The sequence below is a fragment of the Pyxicephalus adspersus genome, chromosome 11 (genome assembly GCF_032062135.1).
Source record: "Pyxicephalus adspersus chromosome 11, UCB_Pads_2.0, whole genome shotgun sequence".
Classification (NCBI taxonomy): domain Eukaryota; kingdom Metazoa; phylum Chordata; class Amphibia; order Anura; family Pyxicephalidae; genus Pyxicephalus; species Pyxicephalus adspersus.
Window position 1 is genome coordinate 29,562,005 of NC_092868.1, and position 25,357 is coordinate 29,587,361.

General features: G+C 35.2%; 2 protein-coding genes across 2 annotated transcripts in view; one reads left to right on the forward strand and one right to left on the reverse strand.

Moving 5' to 3' along the window:
* Nucleotides 1-25,357, reverse strand: part of LOC140340870 (serine/threonine-protein kinase SBK1-like) — a 79,663-nt gene that overhangs the window by 38,868 nt on the left and 15,438 nt on the right. The window contains exon 2 of the mRNA XM_072426293.1: nucleotides 20,760-20,895. The gene's annotated coding sequence lies outside the window, so the exon portion shown is untranslated. The remainder of the gene's footprint in view (nucleotides 1-20,759; nucleotides 20,896-25,357) is intronic.
* Nucleotides 857-23,370, forward strand: LOC140340869 (serine/threonine-protein kinase SBK1-like). The gene is made up of 4 exons (XM_072426291.1): nucleotides 857-1,248; nucleotides 9,727-9,917; nucleotides 15,245-15,447; nucleotides 21,772-23,370. The coding sequence occupies exons 2-4, from the start codon at nucleotides 9,767-9,769 to the stop codon at nucleotides 22,507-22,509; spliced, it is 1,092 nt and encodes a 363-aa protein (XP_072282392.1). The 5' UTR covers nucleotides 857-1,248; nucleotides 9,727-9,766; the 3' UTR covers nucleotides 22,510-23,370.

A 25,357-nucleotide genomic window follows, 5' to 3' on the forward strand; every position in this document is an offset into this window, starting at 1 on the left:
CAACCATCAATAGAATTTAAAGTATCCTAACATTTTAAAATGTGACAATGGAAGTTAAACTCAAGAAATGCATTCCTAGTGACCCTGTGAGGTGCAGGGAATTAAGAAAGACTGAAGTTTCGGATTTTAGATCACATTTGCTTTCCAATTTTGTATTTGCTTTTTTTTACATAAGTTACCATAGTTTAAACCTTTTTATGTATTTTTTATTAAATAGAATAAAAATGGTTTGCAATAATCGTCACTTTAGGAAATTTCATGTGTGCAATTTAGCTATAATGCAATATAAATCAATGGCTTTTTATGCTTGCCATGCATTGTTCTTTGTCTTTAAATGAAGTCTAAACCCTAGCTTTGTTTGAACATTGAGTTTTGTATCCCAGTAACAGTTTTTCATTACCGATCCTAACTCTTTGTGAAGGACTGCTTTTAGCACACTATTTTGTTTGGCTTCAAGCCAGTGTTCTTTAACATGGAATTGAATAAAAAGAAAAAAGATAACTTGGCTGTGATGTTTTGGTTACTATACAGAATGTGTATCACAAATGTTCATCAAATGCATGGCTAAGTGTGAGAAATGCCTTAGAAAGTGTATAACTTTAATCTATGCAATAAGCTCTCTGGCACAAACATTCCTCTGCAATAAATGAAGCACATCCTTTGTACTGTCATAAATAGACCCCATACTTATTAGACAATTTTTTTTCTTTGTTGTTAGCTGATGCTGCACAACAGAGGCCAAATACTGTTGTCTAATTTTAGAAATCAACAAGAATTGATTTGTGAATGACATGGCCGAAGGAAAAGATAGTGTGACTAAAGCACAAGAGAACAAACTGTCTAAATGGCTTACGTATACACTCACACATCATAAATAGACAAATAAGATGCGGCACACAACACTAATTCATTTGCCACAAAGGAATAGAGAAAGCAGCAGAGAAAAAGAAAGGCCTGTAAAGGATGGCAAAGAAGATTTACAATGCTTGAACTAGCTTCAGCTCTGCTGTGTAGGAAAGTCAATTAGAGTTCAGCATATAACAAGAAGGTCTCACTTTGGAGAGATAGATTTAGCTGCCTTGGAGAAGCACTTTTTCATACAATAGCCAAGTCAGCAGCACTCCTGATAATGCTTAAATCAGCAAGCCTTACATACAGGGCACTGCAATTCTTCAGCTAACTTCCATAACTCTCCTCACTTTCAGACGAAAGACTTTTACAGCAAAGAAACTTAAGAAAACTTAAAAGGTAAGTCTATTTTAAAAAGTTTAAGGCTTCAGCCTAGTTGTTTGCTATATAATCATCTTGCCTCTATTTATATGAAAGGGATTTTTTTTAAATACAATTTTTTTATATCTGAAAATTTGTAACATTCCTTGTTTACCAATGCAATGTCAAGAAGCTTTTCTTACTATCCAATCATGGATGAACTATCAACATACTAAGCGAATGTAAGTGGTGGAAGCTTACTTAGATTATGTGTGATTGGTTGGCTTATGGGTACATCATAACATATCAAAAATGATTTGTTTAACTGTCGGTATGATAAAAGTTCAAAATGATTTATTCTGCAAAAAAAGAAAATGTGGTCCATACTTGTCAACAGTTTACCATTTCTATACATAAATTTGTACCCCTGTATGATTCTAGTTGTACTTTTGTTTTTCTATGATGGTATTTCAAGCAAAGAAGCAGGCTTAACTGGGTTATAGGCAGGTGCAAAACTAAAGCTAGCCCTGTCAACATAACATTAATAACTCACATATGTAAGATTTTTTAAGACCACCCGGCTGTATTGTCTTCTTTATACTGTAAGACCTCGAAAGAATGTTGCATTAAAGGGTCACTAAATCAAAACACAAGTTATATTACTTTAAAAAGCCATTTATAATCATTATTGAAATGCATGCACATTCATGAAATATAAACACTGTCTGCTGTTTGCATACATGAAAATATTGGATGTTATTTATGCATTTCATATTTCTGTATTGCAGAGTAAAATATTGCATTACCCATGCCTTTAAACCAATAACAGATGATTGTGTTAATTTTCATTATGGCTACAGGCTTACGCTATGCAAAGAAAGCAGTATGTACCATGGCAAAATAGGTGTAGTTTAGGAAACAGTCAATATGGCAAATTAATCGCCATTTAACAGCATTATCATTTCACTTGCAATTCATAATATATCATATCATACATCATTTCTCGCCCACATAAAATGCAGCATTGGCAAAAAATTGACTGGCCACAGAAGCTAGGGCTGGAACATGACTGTATATGGTACCAGTTTAGTTCCTTGCACCAGAATCCATAATTTGTTTTTAAAAGTCTGAAAAAAGTTGTTACAATGAAGGCTGACTGCATTGGGCATCTGAGAAAAAGGATGTTTTTTCCATGACTGCACTTGGCAATTAAAAAACAGCTGCTATACCCATGATTACACTGGACAACTGTGCAAAAGACTACAAGGGCTACATCCAAGCACCTTGTACCGAGTGATAACTTTCATAATTTCAAAATTTAAGCTCCAGGATGAGCATCGTCAAACCTGGTGCAGGGCTGGACATTGCACCATAAAGTATGTGAATATTGTGTGCTCCAAACTGGGTCAAGCACAGTGTAATGACACTGGCCAAAAATATTCTATTCTACCGGGAAAATGTCTTTACTTGATCTATGTGGTGAAAGCTAACAGTATTGTTTTAGTGGAAATTGCTCTCCTGCTTTCACTACACAGGCAATGATAAAGACAACTTAATCCAGTTTAATTATCATATAATATAAATAGAACAAAGGTAATTTTTTTCAAAAAGCCAGAGTTGAAGAGCCTAAGAGGGGACATTTACAAAAATCGAATTTGCCTTCTTTATTTTAATTTAAGAATAATAGATGTCTGTTTTTCATTGGTTTCAGTACTTTGACATACTGATCCAGAACAAGCATTTGTTGGAAAGGAATATGAAGGTAGAATTCCTGGACTGCATACCTGTTTTAGGCCAGTGTCCCAATAAATCCTACCGTAGTATTACAGAAGGTTGATTCATGTCTCGAAGATCTTGAGAATGTTATGTCATAATTTTCTTTTGATATCTGTACCTAAAGACCTTGCCTAGGACAGATAATCCTTCCCTGATACCTAGAATCCCCTGCCTGTCTTGGTAATAAATTCAGTTAATATATTGATTGTCACATTGCTCTAGTATTGTTTATGTGACAACATGACAGTATTGTTTATTGTCACAACACATAAGTGGTTGATGTTTCAAGGTAACATTAGTTAGTTAGTTAGTTTTTCGTTGATTAAACAGTGTGAACAGTGTGAACCTATATCTTGGTTCTTGATGATGATTAGAAAGGTAAAACCTTTGATATAGAAGAAAAAACTGTTCCTATGGCCAAACAGTACCTGTAAAGAATATACAGTACATATATATATATATATATTCTTGATCTGTTCAGGTTACCATTACCAGCATGAAGGTACCAATAACTAGCTATTATTCTATATATAGAATCTTATCCTTACATAAACTGTGTACATTTTTTTTTCTTGCAAGTCAGTATTTCAAGCATTACTAAAGACACTTTATTTGTATGTAACCATATATATTGTCAAAAAAATGGAAGGAGGTATTGGGAACTTTATTTCTACATCCCTTTTAAATCACTGCACAACCTTGACACCCAAACCCCTATACTGTTTGGCTCCATTAATTTCCCATATGTGAAAAGATCAGTCTACCCAAAAGTAATATTTAAATTAGAGTTGGCACCTGTTATATAAAATCATTTTCTATCTTACTTTTTTTCTTGCCATAGTCCCTGCTACTGTTTACACCCAATGTATAATTGACGGGTTGCTAAATTGCTAGATCTCATCTACTTTTTGCTGTTCCCAGACCAGCATATAGTGTTATCCATATTACAAAAAAATGATAACTGTAGAAAAGAAAACCCTTCTAAATGCTGCAGACCTGGAAACTTGGATTTGATAAACGGACTTCCAAGAAATGTAAAATATGTAGGGTAATTTATTTTCTACCTACCTCATAAATATTGACACATCTTTTTTTGCCATTATCATTGTGGATCCCAAAACAGCTATTTTATAATACTTTGCTTGGGTAATTTGATCACCTACAGTGGCCATTTACCTTCAGAAAGCTTAGAATTCCCAAATATACACCTACATTTTAGAAACAACTCTGGTTAAAGTGCTCCATTGGTTGATACTTATTCTACTTTTCCAGGCACCCGATGCTTATAATAAAATACTAAAGGATGTCTTCCAAATAGATCATTCCTATTCTTTATCAGGATAAAGTCCAAGACTTTTCTTTTGAATCCTGGTGTTCCTTCTACTTGGTGACCATTGTATGGAAGCTGTGCATATATGTAAAGTTATATATGTGATTAATTAAGGCTCTTGTTTCATAGACAATAAAAAAACTGTTTATATCACACCTAATTTGGTTATAGGCTATACTGGGCACCTCCACATATACATCCATCCTTGTGGAATAGAGTCTACTTTTAAAGTAGAGATTTCTGCTTGTGTACCCTTCCAGCATAAAGGTGAAGTGGGGTTGTCTGTTATGGGCATTGGTTCTCAGGCAGTCCAGCTATCATGTAACCCTGTCTAAATTGCAGGTATCATATGAAGGTCTAGCGTTATTAGGTAGTTGAGAATGAAAAAGTTAGCTGCAGTAAAAATACCCTTCATTTAAACATCTGCAGCAGTTCATAAAGCAAGCACATTTTTGATTATGATGATGATTCCATCAGCACCCCTACAACTGTTACTACTACAAGAAATAAAATATTCACTCTGTGACTGTGCAGTCATCAATGTAATACATGTGGTTACTCAGCAATTTTGTCTGGCAGTATTCCTTCATAACAGACTTGTGACATTACATATCACAATATATCAAGTTTCCCCTGTGAAATTTGGTTTGATTGTTGCTACAGTAGTTACTGGGTGGCCTTATTCGTGACCTAAGCGTCTCTTCTACAAAAACACTATATGTATGAGATTTTACAGGTTAGGCCCAGGTATGTGTACAGATCAGCATGTCTGAGCCGACTGTTAAAGCCTAGAATATTAGAATCAGTCATACCAATACAAACTGTGTGTTGCAGTCATTATATAATCTTATGTACTGCTTGGACCTTTGACAACATAGTCCCTATCTGCTGTTCATTGCTCAGGTGACACCATTCCTTTCTACATGGCAGAAATATTGTCAGTTTCAGCCTACTGTACTTATGCATTTATATCTTTACATAATCTTTTCCTAGTTCATGAATTCATGAAAAACAGTTACAGGGGTATGGGTTGAACCTGAAGTAGCATATTCAGCTTTTATTGAACCCAATGGAAGCAAAGCATTTCCAAGATGTACTGATACATTTTATTATACTCTACCCCTGTTACAAGCCTTTCTTACCTTTTTATCCCAGACAAAACCTATAAATATACTTTGGGTTTGAGGGAACGTCTGTTAAAATGAACTAATTGAAGGTTGGTGGGAAGAATGCCTCCTATTAGGATGATTATCAGGAAAGATAATCTACTGTTGGGGATATTTTTCCCACACTTCCTTAAATGAAGAAGTATCTCACCAACAATGCAAACTTCAATACAGGTTGAAATCCTCCTCCTTACTATCCAAAGCTTAAAAATCACATTTTAGAAAAAGGTGGTTACTAATCTATTTGTAAATGTGAAAAAGGTAATATGAGGAAACAAAATATTATAATCATTGGAGCTGGTAATTATGAGTTATCAAGATAAAATACAGTTAACACAGGACAGAAGAGGTTAATTTACATTTGGACACATTAAAGCCAGCTATCACTGTACATCATAATCTCTGGGTAGAGTAGCTGTCCAAGGAAGTATTATGGAAGATAAGTATTGTTGATAAACATGATATCACAATCTCTTTTTGAGGAAATACTGTTCTATTTTTGGGAATTTTGCCAGATCGAGTATTCTTTGTGTAGCTGCAGCTGCTACTGCCATACAGTCATCTGCAATGAGATTGTCAGAGGGATCGTATCATCCCCAAGCCCATCCACTTAGTAAGGACCTATGATTAAGTCAGAGGTGAGAAGGTAAGTATTAGCAACTGTTTACAGGGCACTGTAGTCATAGCAAATTACTGTCACCATTTTTTGTGGATGCTTGCTGGCGACTCACGGTTTTTTTTGTTTTTTTTTTACTCTTCTTCTAATGCTATAGCCTAGTCTTGCTGTGCTTTCACAACACTGAAATTATTTAAAAACCTTTTATACACAAAAATAGAATAGTTTGGGATGCTTCCAAAACTTCTTCTTACGTTTCATAACAAGTGCAAGTGACCTCATAACAAGTGCAAGTGCATCTGACTTTATCCTACTATACTGAATCAAACTGCTTCTACATTCTCATTGGTTTGTATGGAGAGAAATACAGTAGTGTTATGAACAAATGCCATGTAAAAGCAAGCCCCATACATAATGCTACTCATTCTGGGGGAATGATTGTTATGGTTAAAGAGACTTAGGTATTGTCTACTTAAATAGATTGTAGGAATGTTACCTTCACATAGGTTGCCGAAAAAATTAAAAGCTCTTTTTATTAAAGAAGGTATAGAAGTATATTAGATGTGATGATAGGTGTAGCTTATGTTTCTTATAAAAAATATTCTAAGACTGTTTGCATCTAAGCCAACACATTTTGGTGGCTTTATTTGGCTTTTCCCTGTTTGCTCAGCAGGTTTTCATAAACCCAAAAGGGCTAAGAGCAGGAGAATAGGAGACGGACAGTACTGTCAGCATTGTGTAACTTAAGGTAGAATAACAGCAATAAGGTCTCCCTAGAAATATTAGCTGGCACATATCTGCCTGGCCACTTAAGTTAAACTCCATCATTTCTTTCAGTGTTGCACAGATGCACAGGCTTGTAAGTAATATACAAAAAATGCTTCATTTGATTTCACTTTTTACAGAAGCTACAACAAGTAATTTAGAGCTTCCTGGCAGGAGAAAACCTGTCTCCTCCTTTGTGGCAACTTTATTATTATCATTATGATGAACATAGAGAATTGGCATTGGGAACACTTTTCCTTGTTTATTCCAGCAATCATTGAAAATCCTAAGACATATTGTTATGGTGCACAGTGAGGCAGCATGAGCTGATCAATGACCATGTGAAAGGAGAGGAGGTTGAATAGGATATAATTGTGGGCAGGGATAGAGCATTAGATGATTGTGGACTAGTAGAAACATATTTTACAGGGGTGATAAGCTTGGATGAGTTGGCAGAGGGGAACCTATTTGTGACTGGGAGGAATAACTGCACTGCATGGCTTCATAATAAATGAGGCCACAATGCTTGATGAGGGAACCAGGGATCCCACATTTACAAAAAATGAGAGCTCAGGGTACTACCAATGTCTTGAAGAAAGATAGGTGTGTAGGTAGTGGGCAGGTAGGTGTAATATCTCTTCTTTTCAGGGCAATATTTTTCTACTTCTGAATTTTAAAAATGTCACTGTAGTCTATTGCTATAATTATCTTGAAAATAGTTTTTTTTCCAGCACCCTAGATCGTTTTCAGTGTAAATATTCTCTGTTGTGCTTACTGTACAGAAACTCCTCTTCATTAAGTCAATACTATCGTCACAAAGCCAAGCCTTCAGATCTGTGCTCTATTTTTATCCATCTTAACCTTCGTGCTGCTTTTGACACAGCAGATCTGTCTTTTCTGTTTTGTTTTCTACATCAGTTTGAGGATTAACAATAATGAGCATGTATGGCCACCATAAAGGGAAATCACATCTAGTGTGTCCTAGAAACACAATTTTCAACTATTCCAATGCTCGTCACGTTGCCTGGAAAAAGAGATTTCATACATCGCGTTAAGTACTGAAAAGGCTGAATATGGTAAGTATTTCTAGGCCGCACTACAAGTATGTGCTTACTATTGAAGTCAATATGAAGCCATACATCTTTAAAAGAAAAATAGTGCTTCTGCTTTGGTGATGTCTTTGCCATATGAACTTGTTTTGCTGAATTAAACTTTTGGAAATAGTCTAACAACATGAAATTCTCATTTTGTTTGCACAGAATGTAAATAAACTATCAAGGTAATTAGATGCTACTTATTGCCATACAGCCTAACTAAAATCATCAATGTTGTTAAACTGACAGTACTGTCCTTTTGTGCAATGTGCACTAAAATCATAGCTAAAAAAAGTATTCACAATATAAACATACTTAAACCCTTTATACTTTCCCTATTTGTTATATATGCATTACCATGGGTTCAATAAATCTTTGTCACATATGGCATCTTCCCACAGTAATTATATAGAATATATGTTGAATTTGCATCTATCATCAACATTGCTTATAATGGCTCTCTTTCCAACCCCCATCCCCCTATTTTTAAAATTATTGTAAAGTAAATATTAAATGTCCTACTGTGACAGTTCTGCTATGTCATAAATACAGTACGATGAATGAGTATTGTCACTGTATGCCAGTAGTGTGTTACCTGAATGATTACGTGGTGAAAATCAACTACATCTAAGTACTGAAAATGTGCAATATGTTACATTTTGTTCAAGGATTTATATACACTTGAATTTAAAACACCATTTGAGTTGTTATAATCCTTACTTTTTTATACAATATACTTAATATACTTTCTGAAATACATGACATAGATTAATTCTCCACAATCTGATTACACAGGGGTATATTTAAAAAGCAGTAAAACTAACATTCAGGCATTTATTGCAGGATATTTTTTCAAGTATTTTTAATGACAGGGATTGGTTCACCAACAGTGAATGGTTAGTGAAAATCAAAATTCATGCTTTATAATTATGTCCTGTAAACTGTCACCCATTTCCTGCTCAGCCGTTTTTCACTTTTTATTAGGGAAGTGCAAACATCAGTAATAATGTGTACATTTAGGAAATATTCAACATAGTAAAAATATAACCAAATAAAAAGGGTTGCTGAATATGTATTGTGGATGCTGCACTGTTTTAAACTTTACCTGCTGCTGTTGTATATACATTATTAGCATTCAGGCAAAATAAATTAATGTATTACAACAAAATATTTGAAGTCCTGCAAAAGCTGGATTGGTTTTATTACTATAAGCTAACACACCTATCATCTATTACATGGATCTGTTTATAAAGCAGTGATTCTGACATTCACTGAAATATTCACTGGAGAAAAATCAATTACTGCTACTGAAACACATGTACCTGGTAGATTCTCCACCAGGGAATGTTTCAGTGAATGTCAGATTTACTGCTTTCTAAATAGACCCATTATTTTTACTTTTTACACAGATCCAAAAAATCAATCAAATAACTTATGTTTAGAAACATTGATGAAAATATTTATTGCATGGTAGAATATCAATATTATACAGTAATTAAGGCTTGGTATACCATGAACTTAAGTCACCAAGCATTGAGAAGATGCCCAAATGCTTGCTCACTTGAAATAAATGACGAGTGACTCACAAACTCTAGTGGAACAGTGCCCCATGGAGAACAAATTGTCACTGTAATAGCTGGACTCAAAAGGAAAAATGATCTACTAAATCATCACTCATGCACCAGTGTATTTGACCGCATTTATTATTTATCAGTTCTGTGACACTTTTGTTTTCTCTATACTTAAAGTTTTTTTTTTTTTTTACAACAGACAGGCGTTCTTATTTCGTAAATCTTTTAAAATATATGTAATGGATGAAAATGAGCAGATCCTACAGCAAATGATGCATATTACATCAAAGAGTCTGCAACATATACAGCTAAAAGAGAGATACCGTTTATTGAAGGAGCTGGGAAGTGGCTCTTATGGACATGTAATACAAGCTGAACACAAACTACAAGGTAAGACTTGGGAAAGATTGTCATATTATTATTTTTTTTAGATTTTAGTAGATGCTATATATTATTGTGCTTTTATTTACAGGTAAAACAAATTCTTTATTTTGTAACACCGTATATTCTATGACTAATATTATTTTCTAATGTGTTCCCACTAAAGTACATGGGATAAGTTATATTACAAAAAGGGAGCCGGCACAACAAAGATTTTGCGATCCTATTTATTGTAATTTCCGTTTATTCAACTTCAGATAAGCATACGTCTACTCAACAGAAGGGGCATCACTAGCTTACTTCAAGATGTGGCAGTAACATAATTGAAAGAAGCTGTGGATGCTCATACACAAAATTATGTAAAACTTCACTTCAAATAACTAATTTAAAAAGGTTTCTTGTTTACATTCATATGATTGAATAATTGAAGTACATATTAACATTATTTATTGTGTGAACATCAATGCATATAAATCTGATTAACCAATATAAAAATCAAGTGACGTATGCAATAATTACGTATGTGTTAAGGTTAGTTATTCATATGTGTTAATAAGTAAGATGTGACTATGTACATGTCTATGTCTAGACTATGTACATGTCTATACAGAACATTCAAAAACAGAAAGTATGAAAACAAGAAAACACAAACCATTCCATACAGAAAATGGGATCAGGTACTGTATACACAACTAACACTAATACACAAATTATCCTTCCTCAAATTTATCTTGACATTTATCTGTAAGTAAGGCAGTTTTATCTTTAATTTTGGTATTTTATGTGCATGACTGAGGTTAATGGGGAATACTTTGTAAGCACTTGTCTTTTTACCAAATCACCATGCTTTAAATAAAGAGACATTGTGCTGGAGAGGATACACTTTCATCAGTGAAGCTGGGTGATCCAGCAAACCTGGAATGGATTGCTCAAAGTCGTTTGCTATTTGCTAGCAAATGTTTTTGAATCCTGGACCATATCCATTCCAGGTTTGCTGGATCACCCAGCTTCACTGATGAAATTGTCCAATAGTAAGAACTTTGAAATACCATGATCCAGCCTTGATCTCAAGGTTATTCTCTCTTTTGCTCGATCCCTTTGTTAGGTCCTTCAAGACCAGTTTCAGTAATATTTCTCGCTGTTAATCATAATAAATAAAGTATGCAATTTGTACATTCCCACATTCACAGAACTGGCATTAAAACTCCATGTTCTTAGTCACCCAACACCTTTTCCACAAATTCTCCCAATTAGACTCAGTTAACTAAAGAAGCAAACCTTGAGACAGGTCCTTCATCCTGAACCAAACTGAGCCACTCCTTATTAGTGGAATTATTGTTCCTATTTGACCTTACCAACATTTTCTGCTGGTGATTTTTTCTGCAGGATGGCAGCATCTGAAACTGTGTTCACCACTATCCACAGTGTCTGTCCATCTTCCACCCCAGAAGTTGACAATTGTGCTAAGTGTCCCAATGGTTTCCCAAGGCACTTGTCATGTCACTGTCCTTTCTTCTACCTTCTCCACCTTACAGCAACCAGTCTCTTTTTTTTTAGCTTGTCCTCTTTAATTATACATTCTTTAATGCTGTGCTTGGCTTAGGCTGTTCATCATTGGTTTTTACTGGTTAGAGTGCATACATGCCAGGGACGGAGGTATCTCAGCCAGTAATCATGTACTATATCTGCACAAGATTTTTAGACATATGTTGTACTATAAACGTTCAAAATTGATCTAAGAAACTAGAGTCACATTGTAACATTTAAATTAAATGTGCTTTAAATGATTTATTCAGTAGTGAATTGTATTTTCCAATTGAAAAGAAACATGATGCAGATGGGGGCAGCAGCAGCCTTGTAGCTTTATATACAGCTCTATTTGATTTAATTATTATCCGCTATGCTAGTTTCTGGCTCTGAGCCAGTTAATGTACAGTCTCCTTAGGTCTCCTGGTACAGTCTCCTTAAGTCTCTCTCCTGGTGCGCAAGAATGCACACTGTACCCGGTGGTGTCTCTCTGGAAGTAAAATTCCTATGACTATTAGCTGAATTACAGCAACTGACCTACATAAGTACCTAGGGCCCAGTGGGTGGGAGGAGTCTGGACTCTGGATACCTGGTAACTATTTTTAGTATACAGCTTACATTGGCACATTAGCAGGAAGCTGGGTCACCACCTTCCTAGCACAGAAAGAACCCAACTCAGCTCACCGCTACGTAAACCACTGCACAGAACAGAACTAGCGGTGCATCTAAAAATCTTCATGTTTGTGTCAGAAATAGAAATCACATCTGCCTCCCTGCTGTGAGCTCTATGGGAACAAGAGATTGGTGAAGATTTGTGTCTTAGCGGTACTACTCATCCATCAGCTATAAACTGCCAATGGACAGGTTGCAGCTGTTCACGAAAAGGATGAGCACCATCAGGATTGGGGCTTTACAAGTATATTCTTCTTTTCTTTAACTTATATAGCTCCTTCGTCTTTCAAAGTACAACATAGACTATAGTGGATAACATTACATTAACAGTTTACAATACATAATGATTTTGCAGCACAGGTAAATAGATACATAAATAAGGTAAAGTATAAAAATTAGATCATAAAGCTACAAGCCTAGGTAGAATCATTACAACAAAAAAGAATTTGTAGGGAGGAACCCTGCACCTGTGAGCCCATACTTTTATTTTTGGAATAACAGAAGCTAGAATCCTATACAATATAAATCAAACAGGGCTAATATACAAGTGCTTCAAGGCAATTATACCATAAAAGATGATATACAGTATGTGGTTTCTTCTGGAAGTGCCAAGACCAATGTGTACTAACAAAAAGTTACCTTTGCAGTGCCAATGGGGATAGGAAGAGGGATAAAATATTTACCTTATTCCCACAAGCTTCCTTTTTTCTTGAAACTGGTCCCCCAAAGCTGCTTTCTTAAAGCAGAACTAAACCTGGCCAACTTACCTGTTTGCGTTCCAATGCCTGGTGCCATTATCTTTCTTCTATTCTTCCTCTTACAGATGATCTTTGGCCATCTTGATTGGCCATGTCGTGATAACATAACCATACATGACCTGGGCACAAACAAGGGAAGCCGGAATTGTTGGGTTTTCCAGGCAGCTAGAGCCTTGTAGAAAGTTTTGAAGGTTGTCTGCTACATCACTACTTGTAATGACTTTATTCTGCAGTGTATAGCACTTTACACTGGTGGCCAGTAGGGTATTGTACCACTGATCATAACTGTTTTACACAATGCACGACGTTCATGCCCTCTTGGCATTACTACTTAGTGGTAGCCCTATGCCCCCTGATAAAAGCTCCATTTATTTTGATGGTCGGCTATATGTCAGTCCTTTTAGAATCCAGATTTGAAGGTGGTATGTCTACTCTTGTGCCCTTCTATCTTGCAGTTATTTCTATAAAATGTTTTCTCCCATTTTGCCGTGCACAAGACCTCCTGTAGAATGCTGTAGGGCAATACCAGACATGCCTTCTCAACTGTCTGCGTCATATTTGAGATTGCAACAGTCCATAAGACAATGAAAGCAATTTGTGACTGTGTTCTTTACCACTTTGAAGTGTTACAGGAAAGGAGAACATAAAACACACAGTGCACTGATACACACTTTAAATGTCTTACCCAGAAGGTGCCATTCAAGTTAAATGAATATGATTCTTTCAAAATGTCCTGCAGCTTATTTGAAATTGCATTGCAATGCCACCCTTGCACCCTGCCGCACATGTTATAATAAATTGCCTTGGACTAATTGACTCATTTTTATTTTCAACTTTTCATATCTTCAGATTGTTTAAAATATTCTGTTTAATTGACTGTACATGATTGCAGAATACTAAACTTGAAGGGGTCGCCATTCCAGATGTATGTAGGAAACAGGCAATGTGTAGTGAACAACTGTTAACTTATGGTAAAAATATGCTGGGAAATACAACTGTTCATTCATTTCTCCGGGGAGCATAGTACAGACATGACCCAGGAATGTCAAACATTTCAGGCAACATTCCCATGCCACTTTCTATGAATATTATCATTAATTAACAAGATCATATGCACCCCCCTTACTTAATGAACTAACATTCAGCAAAGGATAATTTTCCAACTACTGATGCAACTATCTGCTCAGAATAGCACACCAGGTGCATTCCAGTTGGCAGCTTGGCTTTGGTTACTGTACTATATACAGTGGTGCCATCTTGTGGTCATCATGAAAACAGCAATATGTAGTATTTGAGTGAAAATAGAAAAACAATGGTCCCAAATCTTACCAAACATTATTGAGCATTATTAAAAGTTTTTAAAGTAATTTAAAGAGCATATACCCTCTTATGTTCCCCATCAATTAAAAATACCAGATATAATCAATAACAAAATTAGAATAATTATGGGTCTTGTTCATAATTATGGGTCTAACCTAGAAAGAAAAGTCTTTGAATCTTATAATAAGCAACTTTTGACTTTCAGTGCAGTTTGAAAACAAATGAAAATCCATTCACATTGTTATGGAATACACCAATGTTTTACTTTGTAGGTGATCATGTTTTCATAGATAGTCATAACACAAGCTGTTTTTTTTTTCAGGTGTGTATGAAACACATTGTAGTAAACATTCTTTAATGAGTGTAAATTTAAGAAGTTAATTTTAGACTGCAGACAAAAATTACATTTTAATTTACGTGACCCTAATTTGTTCCAGGTGTATTAAATAAAATACTAAAAAGCTTATAATTTTATTATATATAAAGCTTATAATTTTATTATATATAAAGTCTATAATTTTTTTAGAAAGTAGCCACAGTTGTCAGTAAGCTGTAGGAAACAATACTTCCCCACAGAGAGTAAAGATATTTCTCCACATCATGCTGGCAGAGGACAGCTTTCACTACTAAGCAACAGTGGCTGCTTTCTAAAAAACCACTGTCCTATTTATGACCACCATCAGGGCCTATTGCTTCCGGTTGGCATAGAATTATCATAAGTATTGAATTCATCAAGAATAAAAAAAGCACCTAAAACGTTCAAATAGTAATACACATTTTGTTTTATATTTCTCTTTAAACTTTGAGCTCTTTCAAAGCATGCATGAAACTTATGGCTAAAATTAAACCTGATAATAAACCTCAGCCATAGAAAGAATCAGAAATACTTACTGTGGCTGTCCTGGAGCAGAAACTTTTATGATTACCAAAGGTAACAGTAGGCTGTCCCACAGAGTTGCTATTGTCTATATTTTTACATGCTTTTTAATGTGTTTTCAAACTAAGAACTTTAAATACTTGAATTACATTGCAAAATCACATAAATTTTTATGATTTCAGGGAAAGTTATGGCACTAAAGTTAATGAAAAAGGCAAAGACGAAGAAGGATAATTTTCTCATGGAATACTGCGTATCTTTGTGCCTTTCCTCACATCCCAATATCATTGACACATTTTCGGTGGCCTTTGAAACAAACAAATATTTTTCATTTGCTCAGGAGCTGGCACCTGCAGGAGACCTCTATTCTATCACTGTGGCTAAAGTAAGTACCTTGTTAGCTGTATCTCTACCTCTAAGTGCTTAGCACTCTTTATTTGCAGTGAAAGGGTCCCAGATTCAAATCATGGTCAGCTATTTGCATGCAGTTTGTATATTCGCCCCATGTTTATGTGGGTTTCTTTCTATATATCTTTTTAATACTGTGGGATAAAAGCCACAGCCATAATACTTATATTCCTCTCATCCTGGAAATGAAGTGGTGTTGAGCATGGTTAATACTTGACGGGGAGACTGCCTGCCTTGAGTCCATTGTCAAAAAGCTGTTAGCTAATAATAATAATATTATCTGAGCAAATTATATGAGTGTAATATTATTATCTGTGATTATTATTATCTGAGTTTATTATATAATTTGTGTGTATTAATATTTTCTGAGCCTATTTTAACAGCAGGTGAATAAAACAGTTTGGAGGAGACTATTATCAGCCAGGAAATTTAGTGTTGAAGGGAAATTTTCAATATTAACATATTTAATTGTTTGTTGTAAATGTTTTCTAAATACTTAATTGTTGGGATAGAAGAAAAAGGGGAGAAAATGCACCCATAACAGATACATATTTGATTTTTATTATTATTTTGTTATTAGGATAATATTTAAACAAAACAAAGATGAACCCAACTATTGTACTTTACCTGATTCCTGAGCACACAGAATCTGTTAAACTAATCCTTTCCATCAGAATTTTTCATCATCATTTCTGCTGCATGTGGGATAGTATATCCCGGGATGTGACTTAAATAATTAAACTTTCTAGGGAGAATCATATATTTTAAAAACCCATATGTGGGACATTTCACGAAGCAGTAAACAAAATTTACTACTGTGCAAAGAAAACTAGAAGATCTATCTCTGGGCAAAAAAAAAATCCCACTGTAATTTCTGCTTTTTATTATACCTATCTTTTTGCAAAGTCACCAGGTTGGTCAGGTGACACCTGGGTCCTCTGTCTCAATGGATTTTCATTTGGTGGAGGGCAATTCTTTAATGATGCACAAAGTGACAATGATCTAATGACATCAGTGCCATCTGCACAATTACACTTTGAATGCAGGGTGCTGTTTTGATGTCCACTTAGCACTAGGAGTAAACAAGAACCAGTCAGGGATGAGAGTTCCTGAATAGATGTGCGTCATGTTATTTATTTTCAGCAAGCACAATAATTCCAACCCAATATCAGCGTGTTTCTTTATACAGAAAATGTCTCTGTTGCCTGAATTTACAGGCAATTACTGAGCTATGTCTGAGCTTTTGGAGTAGGGTGAAAGTGTAAATTAAATAAGCCTGTAGTTTTCTTTATTGTAATCCTGATAGCATCTTGGTAATATAAGTCTGAGCTCATGCCAAAGGAAGTACAGTCTGACACTTAACCTGATACTTCTGTTCTCACCAGAAAATGCTACAAATAAACACTAAAAAGCCAAATACTCCACAAGAGATGAAATTCAATATAATTATAATTTGGGAGTGAAGGTTTAGATTCTATCTTCCGTAAGTTACAAAAAAACCCCCTCTAAGAAATGGAAATAAGGGGAGCAGTATTTTGTTATAGTCAAAATCTGGAGACCCTAGCCTGACAACCCTGCTCCTCCACAGAGACAATGCAGGGAGTCAGAGTTGACACCCTACCACAGATAGTGCTTACCAGCCAGATCACTAAAAATATGGGGGATAAAAGCCTATAGAGGCTAGGGTGGTCTAACCATGCATGGTGGAAGGTATCATTTTGTGTGCATTTCTTAAGACAGTTAGAAAGAAGATATCTAAAGCAATAAATTGTTTGGGTGGTCAAGTATGATGTGTTTAATAGTTTATCAGAGGTTTCCATCACAGTAGCACATTTAGATATGTGACAAATCTTAAATTTTAATCCATGTGATGAAGAAAGGCAACTTGCCAAGTGTATCCTTGAGAAGACTGATAACTAATACTAGATATATGAGAGTACAACAAGAATGATATGAACGTCAGTAGTAACCTCCCAACTGGGTAAGCATTTTTACCTGGATGGACATTGTACTGCATGCAAGAAGTTCAGCTGACATGTGTTGTTATTGGAAACGACTCTAGGTAAGTAGCACTGGTATGTAGGGTAGCATCGGGTGAGCTCCAGGTTTGGAAAAATGATATGATAGACCCTGCCAAGTAGTAACTGTCTAGTTGTGTAAAACCTTTCATTCCTAATTTGACAATAACATTGGAAATAGATATAGATATAAAATTTAGATTTAGCTTATCCAAACAAAAATCTGATAATATATGCTCTGGTTAACCCCTACAGCCTGATTATAAAACATAAATAAATCCAGACGTTTATTGATGTAAAATGTGATTTATGATGTAAAAATGATTAAAATGTAATTGGGATGTTGTGAGTTGGTGTTTTTCCTAACAATTTATTATAGTTTGTTTTACAGTATTTTTAACCAAAGGTAGAAAATTAATCTATACGTTAGTACTGTGGGATAAGAAATGTATTACCTATGTTTAAAAAAAAATCCAAGATAGAGGATAAGAGTCTTAAATCCAGGATAACCAATTTGTCACTTAGCAGTGATGAAAACAACTAACTAAGAAAAGACATTAGTTGTAAGTAAGACATTAGAGGTAACATCATCATAAAACTTACCTTTTAACATTTTAAATAAATATACCATTAAAGTAATTTATTTAATTTGAAATTAATATGGTAGATTGTTTTATCTACATTATGGAGGAATATAGTATGTACAACCTACTGTGGAAATCAACCATTCAATAATGGTAGCTAAATTGCCAGACCTTATAGGATATTGGAATCTCTCTGGTATGCTGTGAGTAATTAGGGAATCCTTTTAAAAATAATAGACAAGTAATGAAAATAGACTTTGACCATGATAGTTGAATTTGATAAAATACAGATGGGTGAATATAACATTTGTTGTGTGGACTGTAGAAAGAATCCTTACTGCTAGGTAAATTTAAACATAACTGGGAGAAACATAGGTTTATTTTTGAACAATATACATTTAGTAAGAGAAGGTAACAATGCTAAGATTTATTGGTTGCTTTCCATGTGTTTGCAATAAAACTGTTTAATAAGGAATTCCATAGATAGACAAATCTTCTAAATAATGGGATGTCCAGGCAAACAGATTAATGTACATAGGAAATCCAAATATGAGAGTTGTTTTACCTTCCAAAGGATTTGCATTTCTTTGTACCCGGTACTAACATTGACTGGTGGGGCATAAGACCTGATTTCTTTCTGCTAATCTTATGTAAGACCTATAGGTCCCCATCCAAACTGTGAATGGATAGCAAAAATTACAAGCAGAAAACTGATGACCTCATCTTTCCTCCTATCACTGCGCCTCTTTGCTGCAGCACAACTAACTCTTTGTGCTGCTTTTCCCACCTTAGTGGGAGCCCTGCTATACAGGGATTGCATTAGATTGGTACCAGGTTGAATTCAATTAATAACACTCCTTGAATTAAAATTAATTATTGTTGCAATAATAAAGACAGAGCTGTATTCATTTCTATATTTATCAACATTTGCATAGAGGTAAATTTTACATGCAATAGGTATGTAAATAGGTAAACAAATAATGTATGCACATTTATTAAAAAAATACATTAAAGCCATTGAGATTACATTGTAAAGGAAGTAACATACCACGTGTAACTACAAACAGATTAAAGATTTCTTTTTATAACCTACATGTCTGCTAGCCAGCATTACTACATTAGCATCACCTGAATCAGCCCCAATGATTTTCATGGATATCAGTATACTATACAAGTTAAATTTATCTCAGACAGTCTATGAATACTATATTTTGCTTGCTGTGTGCAAAGCTTTGCCCACACTTATAGGGTGAGAACTTTATTGCATAGCTTAATCTCCTATCTTTAGTTTATTTGTCATTAGCAGCTGCGGTTTGCTCCAGTTTTATTAGAATATCTTAATCCCCTGGCAGGCTGTTTACTCACAAAGTGTGGGATCATACTGCATACCTTAACTTGTTTTTCAATTAATATGGAAAATGTTAATCATATTTAGTTTCCAATTGTGAGTAAAAGATGTCTAAAAAAAATAAAGATGTAAAACACAATCTTGTATGTAAACTTTTGGAGTCAGCAAGGCTAGCCTCCAAGTATCATTTATATGCTGAGGGTATAAGTTACTGAAGGTGAATTACTAAATTTGTTGAACTTCTTCACACAATGAACTGCATGAAGATTCACTTCAGATATCAAGTCATGCAAAAAGCTAATTCCTGTGTACTTATTTCATCTGCACATGGACAGTTGGCTTGAATATTTACACAATTATGTTATTACAACAATTTTCAGTTTCATCAGCCTCCAGTTTAATGTCTCTAACCATCTAAACCAATGTTTCACAACCAGAGTTCCTCCAGAGGTTGCTAGGGGTTCCCTGAACAAGATACCACTTACACTAATGATCTATTTGGCTGTCTGTAAAGGTGATTTTCTTCCCACTGGCCAGCAAACTAATGTACAGTGAGCTGTGGATATAGTAAATATATCACGGGTCCCCTGAAGACCTGAAAGTTACTTTTTTAAGATGTCCCCCCATGTTAGAAAGGTTACGAATCACTGATCTAAACCCTTAAATTTGAGTCTAGCATGCTCACTGTTGAATATTATTTGTTGATTTATTTTATTGTGTTGTTAAGTTTATTAGAAGGAGTGTATTTGTTGCAGCAGAAATGTAATAGAGTAAAGAAAAATGTGTGCATGTGTGTATTAACGCAGGTGATGGAGGTAATGTACAAGAATCTAGGGCTAGGGTTTACATCATGGAGCTGGGTGCAAGCATTTTATTAAATCACCAAAAAGACAAGACAATAGTTTAGGTCAAACTAAGTTTTTTTTAATTATTGAAAGTAATTAAAAGTTATGTTTAAAAGGTAACATAACCATCAGTACTTCTGAGCCTAAAGGTTTGCCTGCCTATTTTCCAAGGTCAATACCTCAGTCACTAATTCCACCAACCAACCCTCCAAAAAACACAACTTTGCTTCAACCTGTGCTTCCTCTATGCAATGGATTGTCTCTCTAATTTGTTAGGATGCCTTATAAATAGTGAAGTAAAGCCCAATTCCTAAAGTCACACTTGTCCAGAGTTTCCCTCCTCAGGTCTGTTGCAGATCTTCTATACAACAGTCTAGTAACTATAGCATGATAATGGTAGGAAAAAGTTAATAAAGTGAAATAAAATTGAGCATGAGCTGTTTGTCATAATGTGCAAATACTCACAGCCTCTTTGCACATTATGGCAGCTTTACCTGCAAGAAAAAAGAACCCTCCAGTGATGTGATGTCCACGCTCCACTTGCTCACCCACACTTCCATCTCCACCTGTTCTTCTAGAGTCTAAAGTCTTTGTCCATTTTCATTGTTAGTATATGTGGACCAGTGTACTCTATCAGGTTGAAAGGAAAAAAAAAAACTTTGACAAGCTGTTCCAGTCAACGGTAGAAAATAGACAGATCATAAATCATAAAAATATTGGCAGAAGACATAATGATAGAGGTATTAAGTTTGGAAATTTACAGGTATAAAGGGATACACTGTTTGTGGTTGAATCTTGCAAGCAAGTTCATGTTTATACTCATATTGCTGAATGAACACATCATTTCGAAAGAGAGGAAGCCAATCCCGCAGGGATAAGATTAGAAAATTTCCACTAAAGTGGTTGCCCAGCCAATAGTACACAAAAGAGAAAGTAGAAAAATAGCAGCTCTTTATGGTAAAAAAAGAATCTAGCATAACTTAAAATATAAAACCTTTTATTTCATTCACTTTTTATTTACTACATTCACTCTTTGTTTTAGTGAATGAAAAAAAAAGTTTTAAATTATGCTAGATTATTTTTTTGCCATAAAGGGACGCTATTCTTCTACTTTCTTTTTTGTGAATGAACACATCAAATTAAGAGCCTGGAAGTTTCACCTCATAGTTATAAAACTGTGCACATGGTTCAGTAAAGCAGGCTGCAAACACAAATTGCCATGTAGGAGTGGGCCTATTTGCTACACAGTAAGGCTGCAGAATAATGAACATGGAAAAGATACCATTTGTGCACTTGCAATCCTCTGCAGATGATAAATAGGTTTTGCCAGCAGATATTGCTCTTCCTCTTTATATTAGGGAACATGATGCATTAAAAATAAAAAGAGAGAAACAGTATGAAATTAAAATACTTTTTTTTGGTTTGTTAAATGTGAATATTGCTTTGCCAAAGTTTTTTTATTTGCATATAACATTTAATTTCACAATTGCATGTTTTTTCTTGTAGGTTGGACTACCCGAGACAATTGTAAAGCGATGTGCCATGCAATTGGCTGAAGCTTTAGACTTCATGCATAGCAAAGCACTTGTTCACAGAGATGTCAAGTTAGACAACGTTCTTATTTTTGATAAAGATTGCCACTGTATAAAGCTTGCAGATTTTGGATTAACACGACTTGAAGGTTTTCCGGTGTCTCCTATGAAAGGGATTCTCCCTTATTCACCACCCGAGCTTTGTAGCTTAGAAGATAATGAAACCCTTGAACTTGACTCCAGTCTTGATGTTTGGTCATTTGGTATCCTTCTGTTTTGCATTTCCACTGGGTACTTTCCCTGGGACACAGCATTAATGAAGGACAAGCAGTATGAAGAGTTCACTAACTGGCAGAGCACAGGGGATATTACCCAAAATATTCCTTATCATTGGAGACAGTTCACATGGCAGGCATTACAGATGTTTCACAGATTACTTGCCAATAATGCAAACAGAAGGAGCCCAGCTATTGAGATCCAAAAATATCTAAGTGTCCCATGGAAAATGAACAGTGTGAAAGATAACAGTAACATACAAGGCAATTCCAATAATACAGAACACTGTGTTGATAACATGAACTTAATGCACGATACAGCTAGCACTGACATGTCAACGAAACATTTTTCCATGCCTTCCGAAGAAAAAGTCTTAGCAAACTCTGCTGCTGCAAATATTTGTGAGGACACGGACCAGGACTCCATGACACAGTAGCTGGCATTCTTTTGATGAAGTGCAATATTCTAAATTGTTCTACTTTATGATTACTGTTATAATAGTCATAGAGGTTTGCTTTTTTTCTAGACAAGATATACTTTTATACAAATCAGTCTAATTTATTAGATTTTATTAGATTTAGCACTTTTCTACTTACTAAACTTCCTTTGTTTTTTCTTTTATATTTTTCTTTCTGGGGTATTTATACTGAGACAAACCTTTCACACCCTTGCACTTGCTTACCACATATGGTATGTGGCTTTAGATAGATATAGTGTCACAATCTTCAGATCTATCACATCAAGTTTTTTGAGTCAGTTAACACCACAAATTCGTACTGTAGGGGATCCCGCTTGCTGCATAGTGAATTATAATGTTTTTTCTTTACTTAACTGATATTGAAAACATATTTCACAGTACAGGTAGTCCCCGGGGGGACATACAAGATAGGGACTGCAATTTTGTTCTTAAGTTGAATTTGTATGCAAGTCGAAACAGGTACATTATTTTAATAAATGCAATTGGGACAGATGTCTCAACATATTATTAGGATAGATACGATATTACAGAAAAACTCATCTCTTAAGATCACCCACAACCTCAGCAGTGTTTAGCAAAAAGATTTCTTCTGCAAGTCATGCAAGCTGCCCCCTCCACCCTATTGAGCCTCCATCCTGCAGACGAGGGAGCAGGGTAGCCCTGTTCGTATTCAGGAGTCGTCTGTATGTCAGATGTTCTCAACCCGTCGACTACCTGAACAAAGGAACATATTTAGTTTTTTTTTTAATATGTTGTTCTAATGTAGAGACCATTTTCTTATACGTTTATCTTAATAAATAAAATATGTTGTATAATATATATTATTCTTTCAATTTGTAGAGAGTTAGAGATAACCCATTTCAGCATGCAGAGTCAATAAGTTTCTTCTTTAAAGGCCTCCTGCATGTGTCCCCATCCTACAGTACATTTTGCTGAATGAGCCTTAACAGTTCTCACTGGTTTCAAATGAACTTGTTCAGTTGCAGCATAGCAGCTTTCTTCTACTGCATATCACATATATTTGGCGGCAAGGTCCCACACCACCATTTTTTTCTCTTTACAGCTTTTTACATTGCCACTGGTTTATGGAAGACGGCACAAGGGAAATATCAACCTGTTGCCAAACCTAGGCCATGTCCAATGGGCAAAATTTATGAAAATGAAATATAAAAATATAAGAATTGGAAAGAAAGATTATCTTATCTTATCTTATATTAGAAAGATGGTCAAAAACATAAAGGTATACATATGCAGAAAAAAATAAAAATATATTCAGTGAAAAAGAAAGCGCGCCCCATTTCAATTCGTAGGTTTTATGTATCAAGGCATAATAAAAAAATCTTCTTTAGCAGGTTTTAAAGTCTGACCTCAATTGTAAAGCAACACACAACAGATTCCACTGTTCCATTAATAATTTAACAAAAATTAGGCTAAAACAGAGAAACTGTGGGTGAAAAACTAAGTACAACCCATGATTCAATAAACTGTAAAACCGCCTTAAGCAGCAATAGCTTAGCGTAAAGCAATGTTTTCTGTATAACTATATCAGCCTCCAAAATTGCTGTGGAGGAATATTGGCCCTCTCCTCTTTACAGCATTGCTTCAGCTCAATAAAGTTTTTGGGCATTTAATTATACACAGCTCATTTCAGGTCCCACCAAAGCATTTGGATCTAGTTTAAATCTAGATATTGAATGGGCAGTTGCAACACCTTGAATTCTTTTTTTTCAGGCTTTCTGCTTTGGATTTTCTGCTTTGTTCAGGAACATTGTCTTGTTGTTTGGCCCAATTTTGAACAAACCTTAGCTGTTGCACAGATGGCCCCACACTTGTCTTTTGAACACTTTGGTAAACAGAGAGGTTCATAGTGGACTCAATGGCCCAGATTTATTAAAGTTCTCCAAGGCTCGAGAGAATACACTTTCACCAGTGAAGCTGGGTAATACAGCAAACCAGTAAAGGATTTCCTAAAAGTCAAGCTATTTGTTAACAAATGTTTTCAATCCTGGACCAGATCCATTCCAGATTTGCTGGATCACCCAGCTTCACTGATGAAAGTGTATTCTCTCCAGCCTTGGAGAACTTTAATAAATCAGGACCAATGACTGCATGGTGCCCAATTCCTATTGTTTCATAAAAAACCCAAATCATCATCCCTGCGCCTCCATGCCTGACAGTTATGAGTTTGTGTGCCAATATGCAGTACTTGGTATATACACACGTGGTACTGTGTTTTATGACCAGATAGCTCCACTTTGGTCCCCTCTGCCCAAAGAACATTGCTCCAGAAGTCTTGTGGTTTGTTCAGATGCAACTCTGCAAACCTAAGCCATGCTGCCATGTTCTCTATAGATAGAAAAGGCTTCCTCCTGGAAACCCTTCCAAAGAAACCATAATTGTTTACCATTTAACCTGCTGAGGCCTGTAAAATCGTAGATGTAACTCTTGATTTTCTTTTTTGCAATTTCTCAGGGTATTGAACATTCTGATTCTAGAATTAATTTGTTTAAAAACCCACCCCTGAGAAGACTGACAACTGTCTTGAATATTTTCTCACTGCAGTTGATAGACTTTAAATTCTTTAAAAATGGTCCTATAATCTTTCCCAGAATGATGGGCAGCAACAACTGATTCTCTAAGTTCATTGCTAAAATCTCTCCTTCATGGCAATATAATAACACACACCTGAATGCTCTAAACAAGCAAACTGCCAAAGTGTCTGCTTTTATAGCGGTCACACTTGACTGATGATCAGTTAATCAATGCATTTGATTATCAGTATCTGGCTTCGACCTAATTTCTAATT

Excerpts from the sequence above, each read along its gene's own strand:
- LOC140340869 (XM_072426291.1), top strand. The coding sequence starts at position 9,767 with ATGGATGAAAATGAGCAGATCCTACAGCAAATGATGCATATTACATCA. Across the intron at positions 9,918-15,244 it reads AGCTGAACACAAACTACAAG|GGAAAGTTATGGCACTAAAG; the intron begins GTAAGACTTGGG and ends TTATGATTTCAG. Across the intron at positions 15,448-21,771 it reads ATTCTATCACTGTGGCTAAA|GTTGGACTACCCGAGACAAT; the intron begins GTAAGTACCTTG and ends TTTTTCTTGTAG.